Here is a 9,949-nt window from a genome sequence, read left to right as displayed (position 1 = left end):
AAGTCTTTTTTTTTTTTTTTTGCTCAAAAAAAGTATTCTCGTAGCTTCGTAAAATTACGGTTGTCTATGGGAGGGTCAGAGAGCTCTCGGGATGCATCAAAAATATCTTAATTTGTGTTCTGAAAATGAACGAAGGTCTTAACAGGTTTGGAATGACATGAGGGTGAGTAATTAATGACAGAATTTTCATTTTTGGGTGAACTGTCCCTTTAAGGTTTTTTTTTTGTTACTGTAAAGTGCGTTAGCTGTGTTTGTTTGATCTGTCTTTGGAATTGTGGTCCATGTACAGCATTATTACCATTTCAATAACTATTTATTTGTTTTTTAATGTGAAGCAGTTTTATTCAGAGCTAGATTCAAGGCAGTTTTGTACCTGTTGCTTCTGATCTATGATCAGCTCCCCCTGCTGTTCACAGTTCTGCTCATTAGAATACCATTAGTACAGAATCCTCTCAGATTGGCTTCTTCTGAGAGTTTATACAAATAGGTATAAAATACAATGTATATGTGAATATGTATATACGTTTTATACATATAAACTCACATTTCTCTCCTGTGTGTAATTGTCTTGGCACGAACATCGATTTTAGAGCCATAGGTCATGATCCTCTATATCCTGTCTTCTTGCAATATTCATTAGAAAAAAAACCTCGGCTCATTCGGTCACACATTCATCTATTGGTAAGATGTTGGTTTTCTTAAAGACTCCCTGATTTTGATCTTTAATAGACACACTCTCATTGTGCCTTTCTCTGAATTTTGTATTTGATTTGGATATATGGATCCCTTTAGTTAGGGCTATATGGCTAAAACCTCAATTCATTTTGGTGTGTAGGGTCCAATCGAACATATTAGTTTGTTGCTTTCAGCTTCATTATTTGAAATACACTATCAGTTATAAGAAGTTTGCAATATGTTTGCTATGCTACGAACATAGCAATGTGGTCCATTAGTTTGAATGCATTTTGTTTTTTGATTTAAAATGTTTTAGCACCCAGTGGTTTCAGGTGACTTCCTTCAAGTTGTGCTGTTTCAGCACCTACAGACTGTATCTTGACAACAACAAATTGTCAATAAAACAAAATTATGATTAAAATTGTAACTTTTTTCATGTCAGCTGTCTTTTTTTGGCATTCACTCTGCCTGTCGGTTTTTTTTTTGTGTGATTTTTAAAAAAGAAGAAATTGTTTAAAATATTAATACAATATTGTTTAAAAATACTGATTTTTTTTATTATTATTATTTCATTAGCTATTTTATTAGTCAAATATGTCTATATATTTCTTAAAATAATTATTTCAGTTTAAGCTTTAGATATTTTAGTACTTCAAGTGAGACATTTTGCTTCGGCAACAAGCAAATAGAAAAAAGCCTATTTCAGTTGATTAATAGAAGCCAATAGGTAGAGGAAAAAATGCATCAAACCATATAAATCTTTATTAATTCTAAAATCCGGGCACATGTACAAATTCATGCACACTGTATGTCTAATTACAACAAAACATGTACAGATGTAATATAGATATAGATATTAGAGATCCAACGTCATGAAGCCAGTGATTGGACAAGAGCTATCGCTCAAGATTTGTTACCAGCAAACTTCCAGTGAACTGTTCCTCAGCTGCAAACAAGTGGATGGACTTGGATAATTCCCTTGTGATCTTATATATCTTGGCTAATCCAGCCAGAAAGCTGGGCTTTAGTAAGTTCTTTAGAGAAGATGAGAGTAAACCGCTTTGTTACGCTGTGCTCTTTTGCCGAAACAAGCAGTTTTGATTGGTATGGGCTTTTAGGTTACTTAGTTTACTTAAGATCTCATTGTGATAGAATATAAATGCTACTATATATGTAGTCAAAGAGCATTAAAAAACAAAAGAAAAATCAGGAATTTCCATTTTCAATTTGCGCAAGTCCATTCACATTAGAGGATGTCTCAATTTTATTTATTTTATTTTTTAACTATTATTCTTTTTTTTTTTTTAGATTTTCTGTTGCAAGTTAACAATTAAATATTCTACTTCATCGTCAATGCATAATGCATTGTTTTAACATAAAACAGCAATGTTTTTCATTACAAAAAAAATAAATAAAATCGTAGTATTTTGAAGGTGTACCAGTTCTGCACAGAAAGGATGGTAGGATATCGCCCTCTGGTTTGGCCATCCAGCGGGCTGTGTCTTCGGGACATAGGGACTCCCTCAGTCCTCGACAAGGTGTAAAGGTGCAGGATTTGACCAGTCAGGGGAAGGTATAACAGGAAAACAGGTCCAGACAAGTTGTAAATAGGTTGTGGAATAATTTATGCAGACACAGAGGAGGTTTCGGTCTTGCTGGAAACCTCTGAGCCCTCATCAATCTTCTTGCCAAATACAGTCTCCATGATGCAGGCATTGAACTGGAACACAAAATGGCAGAGTATTAGTGTTTGTCTACATGTATAGTGTTGTTATTCTAAGCATATGTTTTGTCCATCTCACCTGTTTGTTCATGAAGGCGTAGATTAGGGGGTTGTACACGCAGGAGCTCTTTGAGAACAAAGCAGGGATGGCCACCAGACGGTAATCCTTGTTTGAATCCTCAGCATAGCCAAAATACAAGGCAGCAATGGCATAAGGGCCATAGCAAACTATATAAGAGCCAACCATCACAACAACCATCCTGGACACTTCCTTCTCAGCCTTTTGGGTGGAGGCAGACTCGGCCTGCTGGGCTGCAACCTATTGGTAAATATTGAAACATTTCAAGCTTGTGAAATATATGTTTCTGATTTATTCTGATAGAGCATTCACACATATTCTAAAAAAAGGTTGTTAAGAAATGTTAAAGTCATATAAAAAAGTCATTTGAAGTGAATATATATTACAAGACATATGAAAAATGAAAATATATTCTGAAATATATCTTTGTCTTTTTTTCTACAAAGTACTCCTGTGAGTGCATTAAAGTATCATTTTAACTAATTTCGTAATTATTTTATTTTATTTTAAATGAATACCCTTATATTAAAAAAAAAATAACATTTGTAAAATTCATAGAAATTAAAATCATAAAGCTAATCGAAAAAATCATGGACATTTCCAAAATATAAATTTCTCTAGTTATGCTCAATTTTAAAATATTTCTTCATCTAGATTTTTTGTGTGAACAGAATATCTAAAAAGGATATTGCATTTTGTGCTTCATTGCATTGGACACAGAACATAAAGGAGACTGATATAACTATTTAATCATGGGCAGAAATTGAAATCAAAAGGCAAAAAAAAAAAAAAAAAACTTAAATAATTATTAAATAATATGTAGAACATTATGATAATCCTAAATAATATTGCCTGAATATATGCAATTAAGTAACTAAAATATTTATTAAAAAAAAAAAAAAAAAGATTCATAAAGGCAAAAAGTTGGGATACTCACAGCACGCAGGGCTCCCAACAGTTGTGAATAGGAGAAGATGATGATCGTCATTGGCAGGATGAAGCAGGTGACCATGAGGAAGTAAGTGTAGCTCTCTGCATTGTACTCCTCGCTTTTTGTGTACCAGTCAGGTCCGCAGGAGGTGCCGAGACCCTCTGGAATGTATCTGTAAATTCGAATGTAAATAAAGTTAATCTCTAAAATTATGAGTGCACGCTTCCAAATATTTCACAAAGAAAATGTCTTTCACCTGCTCCATCCCCAGAATGGAGGAGTGGCACAACCGATACCTATGATCCAGGTGAGCAAAACGGCTCCCATTGCCTGGCCTTGTCCGAACTTGAAGCTTCCAAAGGGTTTGCAGATAACCACGTATCTCTCGAAAGCCAGAACCGCCAGAGACCATCCTGTCACAAGTCCTGTGAGAACAAGACAACCACCAATCTTAACATACTAAAGGTTACGAAAGGGGGTTTTCACAGTGATGCCATAGAAGATGCCATTGATTCCCCATTAAGTTATCACTTCTTGATTTTTTTCTCAGCGTGAAGAACATTTTAAAAATCTAATTTTGTGGAATGGAAAGGTTCCTTGGATGTCCCAGCCAGGTTCTCCACAGAACCACTGATGCCATTGATGTTACTTCTTAAAACCTTTATTTTTAAGAGTGTAATGTCTAGGGTTGGGTATCGTTTAAATTTTATCAATTCCAGTTCCGATTCTGCTTATCGATTCCGATTCCTTTTTTTTAATGGGGGTTGTAGTTCTCTCACAATTCTGAAAAAGACAACTAACAAAATCTCATGGAATTTATGAATGGAATGATTCAATGACTCACTCAAGATTTACTTGTTTTAGGATGAATCAGTGTTTTTGAATGAATCTCTTGAATGAATGATTCAAAGACAAATACATTTTTAACAGCCGCTTTTCGCCAGCTAAAAATAAAAGATGCGCACACAGGAATTGATAGGTGGAATTTAAATTTAAATTTTACAACAAGTATCCGATTCCTGACCTTAAGTATCCGATTCTGGAAGTGGAATTGATTTTCGATTCCCAACCCTAGTAATGTCTATGCTATTCAAAGTTCGCAGATGCTTTGTCTTACCCACAATTGATCCCATCGCCGATTCCATTGCACACATCGTATGACCGAAGAAGAAATAACCTCTAAGAGCGGAAAAGAATACTTGGCTTACAGAGAAAGTGTCGAAAATAAAGCCTCCTAGGGAGATGTTCACCAGGATGTAGTTGAGAGGTTGTCTGAGTTTCTTGTACTTCATTGTAACAAAGAGGACGATGGCATTCAGAGGTGTGCCCACGAGAAATACAAAGCCCATGAAAGCTGCCTGCAGGTAGAAAGCCCACTTGGGGGCCAAATGGTACTGTGGGCCCTCAAAGGGGCTGACTTTGGAGAGGTTCCCAAATTGATAGGTCCATGCGTCCATGGTTGCACCGTTAGTGCCCTTGTTTTTGCGCGGTGTCTCGGTGAAGTCAATGAACAGCCTGACTGACTAAACACGGATGGGATGGCCTTTTATAAAATCCTCAAAGTCTTGCCTGGTGTGAAAAGTGGGGTGTAGATGGGATTGAAAAGGAAGATCATCCTCCGGGTGATCTTCCGGACATGTTGTCGGGATAATCTGACCTGTCCATGCAAATTATGCTCAACACCATCATGGAATCTCTAAGCACATGATTAGGCAACACGTGTTGCTCTACAAATGCAGAATATCATATGTTTTAGATTGTATTAGAGCATAAACAACAGTGATACAACATGATTAGAAAGACACTTCTGTAATATCTTGAACTGGTATTAAACTCGAACTGAATTGAGCTATTGACTTTAGAAGAGAAATCAAATTTGATCATAATGAATGAACTTTGCAATACTGACACAATTTAACAAAACTGAATAAACTTTGAACTGACTTGAGCTGAATAATGACATTATTGTATTTCTGCTAGTTGCTGTCAGTGGATATTAGCGTTTAACTTACATACTCAACAACACACATATTAGTTCACATTTGACCTGCATTTTCCTTTCCAATAGCTTTAGATGAAGGTTTCAGATTTGTAATGAATCAATGGATTCAAACTTGGATCTTCAGTTCATGTTTTCCAATTTAATGTTGATCTGTAATCTGGGGACATCTTGGTTTAACCAGTGTAAAACAGAAAAGCAAAAAAGAACTAGTCAAAATATACACTGTAAAAAATGACCGTGAATTTAACGGTAAAAGACTGTAAAAATGCTAAAGTAAAAACCTGTTAAATGGTTAAAAACTGTATCGGACATTACATGTAATTTTACGGTAGTATACCGTATTTGGAAGTGAAAAAGGACGTATAATTTACAGTGAATATGTTTATTGCATTATTTCAGTTTCATGTGTGTTACCATGATGGTGTTAAGTGTTTGTGTGAATGACACTGTGCACCTTCTATATATGATAATATTTAAAAGCTGCTTGTGATGGGCTTTGGTTCATCATGTGACTTCTCATCACCATCTGCTTTTGGTGGTTATCAGTGTATTATAAAGGTTCAAAACAGATTTCAATACTTCAATAGGTTGGTATATTAACATTATATCAGTTAATGAAATTACGGTATTTAAATGTAAATTTAAGTTAAAACCGTAAAACCTAAAATGTTGCTACCGTATTTTTTACAGTAAAATTCTGGCAACCATAACTGCCATTTTTTTTACCATAAATTGTACGGAATTTTTTTTTTACAGTGTAGATAACTGAACTATTTAAGTGATTAACTGTCGGGCCCCATCATTGAGTCTCCTTTAGCATTACTTTACATATAAGTCCACAAACAACACATATATCAGAGGTAAATAGCACTGAATAACATTTCTGTAGTGTTTTTAATTTACTTACTTTGAATAATTTGGCCAGCAAATTAAACAAGTTTACCTCTTAAACGTAGTATAATATGCTGTACTACGTGCCTCAGTCAACTTAGCTTAGTCCTGAGTTATTTCACAACCTGCAAATCACTTCTTAAACCTTAGCATATAGATTAGAATATAGTTATGAATCGATGCTTATAGCTGATTTATTTCAGTATATCTGGTAACTCAACAAAAAATTGTCAAGTAGTTTTTTAGAGGATTTTATGATTCAGCTTTTAAGATTTGGCTTGATCCTGCAGATTTCTGGTCTGATAAGAAATGTGAAAATTATCAGTACTGTATATTTCTGAATTGGCTAATGCTTTAAAGAAACTTTGCTTTGAAAGGTTTTGAAACTTCTAAAGTCTAACACTGAAGTATCTCTGTACTGAGAAACTAAAACCTTTTCCTAAAAACATGGAAACAAAATATACCAGCTAACCTAAAGTATTGGCCTAGTTTTTTGGGTCAAACAAGTTTGTTAAATCTTGGCTTCCATTTCATGAGCAGCAGTATAAGCAGGTGAAAGGCAAACCAAACTCTTAAGGTCCCCAAGCACAAGGATAAGCCGTAATCTGGAAACAAGATTTACCTAAACCAATCGCTAAAAATCCCCACAAACCATATTGATGTCACAGAGGGATTACGTGCAAACTGCCAGTTTATCTTGTTAGCTAAGACTTAGATTGTGGGTCAATTTTGATAATCTGGAGAGAGATAAAGAGTGTTAAACTGTAAATCCTATACATCCGGCCTCTTTTTATACACCTCATTTCGGTCTCTTCGTTTCTCCTTAGAGAATCTTTCCTTCCCCTCTCTCTCATTTCTTTTCTTTGGTTTCGGCAGGTAAGTATTGTTTTATAGGTTAGAAACTTATTACAGTGTGAATTTGGTTAATAATGATTCATCATGACCTGATAATTAGTTTATTGCTAATGCTAGAATGCCTCTTTGTTCTTTGTTTCCATAGACATAGAAATCAAATTTTGCAGTTCTGTATAATTGGTTGTTTGTAGGTCTTTAATTTGAACTCTCTGGTAGAAATATCTTTTCTGTTTAGCTGTACAATGGATTATGTTAACATATTCCATTCATACACAAATTTAACAGTATATTAATAACCGGCATGTTTGACAATTAATTTATGTAGAGTATATTTTATATTTGATTAATTAAAATGTGCTGCTTTGTAAATTTTGAAATAAGAATGCACTTATGTTTGTGTCAGATATTTTGTACACTGTGTTGAATGATCTAATTCACAAAAGTCAAAAGCCATCCATTGACCCGGGGTTGTATTGTAACCAAGCTATGCATCTGAGTTGCATAGGTATGATACGACCTGGGTTACAGGAAGGCCATGGACATCCTGGGAATTACAGAGATGAACTACGTAATGCACCTTTATCAACTTCATATCAATAATTGAAACTTAAATTCATTGAATGTGTGTAAAAAATAGTTTGGAGTTTTGTTGTTAAAAACTGAAACATACATGTATGTGCATTAAAGCCATCTATATAGAATTTTGCTGCATGGATATTTTTTTTAAATTTTTTTTTTAGTCTATTATGCCAGTGTGTGAGAGAATCATGTGCATGTGAGAAAAAGAAAAAGAAATAGAGATGAAAGAGGGAGACTGGGAAAAACATGAAGAGGTTGAAACTTGTCAGCAAAACAAAAGATGATCTCATTCTTATGATATTTTTTAATATTATTTTTTATTATATTTAAGACACATTACACGTTAGGAAAAAAACAACTTTATATATCACAAACACTTTTTCTCAGACATCAGCTAAAGTGATTTTTTATTAATATTGCTATTTGCCATTAGTATGGAAGCCCGTTTCCGCCACTGAATAAAAAATAAAAAAGGTAATTGCGACTTTTTATCTCACAATTCTGACTTTTTTTTCTCATAATTGCGTGATACAAATTCGCAATTCTGACTTTTTTTCTCAGAATTGTGTGATATAAACTCGCAATTGCGAGACATAAAGTCGCAATTCTGAGAAATAAAGTCAGAACTGCCAGCAGGGCCGAAAACTACTGAAAACTTCAGTAACTAAGTCTGCAATAGCGCACTGTTCTCTACAGACTTGTAATTCATTATATTTTTCTACAGCTTTGTTTTTTTTTTATTTATTTTTTTTAATCATTTTACTGGCCTTTTCAGCGCCGCCTTTGCGCTTTCTATTATAGGCTACATTTTTTAATCTATTATAGGTAGATTAAATGTTTTCCTGCCTTGCTAAATTTTGGGCTCATGATCAATAAATTGCATTCGCCCAAACTGATTTGCCAAAATCAAATCTCGGACGTAAGAGTGAGTCCTGCTCGCTGTGAAACAGGAGCAGCCGGCAGAGGATTCAGCTTGGTCTTAAAGCCTTCTTCAAACGGCTACGTTCACAAATAACACAATATTTTGCGCAAAAATAATGATTAATTATCAATTGAGAATTTATGCGCTAGAAGTTACATTTTTTTAAATGTATTTTCCTCTCTATTTAACAGCCTTAACTTACAATAGTGAAAGACGTCTCCCCTCGGGTAGATTAAATGTGTTCCTGCCTTGCTAAATTTTGGGCTCATGATCAATAAATTGCATTCGCCCAAACTGATTTGCCTAAATCAAATCTCGGACGTAAGAGTGAGTCCTGCTCGTTGTGAAACAGGAGCAGCCGGCAGAGGATTCAGCTTGGTCTTAAAAATAGACCGGCCCACCGGGAATTTTCCCGGTGCTCCCGATTAGCCAATCCGGGCCTGATTGCGAGATATAAACTCACAATTCTGACTTTTTTTTTCTCGCAATTGCTAGTTTATATCTCACAATTATGACTTTTTATCTCGCAATTGCGAGTTTATTTCTCACAATTATGACTTTTTAAGGTATAAAGTCAGAATCTTTGATGCCTTATTTCAACCCCATAGCAGTGGCATGACCGTACCGGCCCTCGCGGCCAAAAAATAGACCGGCCCACCGGGAATTTTCCCGGTGCTCCCGATTAGCCAATCCGGGCCTGATTGCGAGATATAAAGTCACAATTCTGACTTTTTTTTTTTCTCGCAATTGCTAGTTTATATCTCACAATTATGACTTTTTAAGGTATAAAGTCAGAACTTATTAGACACAAATCAGAGACTTGACTGACTGTTTGTTTAAAATAAATTGTAGTATGTATGTGCATTTTATTGTAATCAGTGGTTATTTTATTAAATAAATAAATCTCACTTTTTTGGTTTAATATTTTAGGCTATATATATATATATATATATATATATATATATATATATATATACTTTGGGACTAATTAACAGAAGTGAAAACACATCTTTTGAAATCATTATATTAAAGTTAATTAAATTAATTTTGGATTGTTTTTATTATTTCTCTTCTGTTTTGCTGAATGCACTAAATTCAATTAGTACCTTTTCCTCTTTGAAAATATTAAAATAATCGATGAAGGAAGCGTTAAAGATTCTGAATCGCAAAGAAGTATCGGAATGGAATTGGAACCGGAATCGATTCCTCACGATTCCCATATGGAACACAAATGGCTCCGTCACATTTTCACGGGAATGACCCTTAAATAGCGTGTAGCAGTGGGTGTGTCT

At 34.6% G+C, this 9,949-nt stretch overlaps 1 protein-coding gene across 1 annotated transcript; it reads right to left on the bottom strand.

Annotated features, from left to right (window-relative positions):
• Positions 1–1,966: 1,966 nt before the first annotated feature.
• opn1sw1 (opsin 1 (cone pigments), short-wave-sensitive 1) lies at positions 1,967–4,948 on the bottom strand. Its single transcript, XM_016443122.1, has 5 exons — positions 4,526–4,948; positions 3,665–3,833; positions 3,415–3,580; positions 2,478–2,717; positions 1,967–2,395 (listed from the first exon to the last, which is right to left on the bottom strand). The coding sequence occupies exons 1-5, from the start codon at positions 4,863–4,865 to the stop codon at positions 2,300–2,302; spliced, it is 1,011 nt and encodes a 336-aa protein (XP_016298608.1). The 5' UTR covers positions 4,866–4,948; the 3' UTR covers positions 1,967–2,299.
• Between the last annotated feature and the right edge of the window lie 5,001 nt (positions 4,949–9,949).

This window comes from Sinocyclocheilus anshuiensis, unplaced genomic scaffold (genome assembly GCF_001515605.1).
Source record: "Sinocyclocheilus anshuiensis isolate Anshui unplaced genomic scaffold, SAMN03320099.WGS_v1.1 scaffold916, whole genome shotgun sequence".
Lineage (NCBI taxonomy): Eukaryota > Metazoa > Chordata > Actinopteri > Cypriniformes > Cyprinidae > Sinocyclocheilus > Sinocyclocheilus anshuiensis.
Note: the sequence above shows the minus strand (reverse complement) of the source record. Positions and strands in the feature narration are given on the sequence as shown.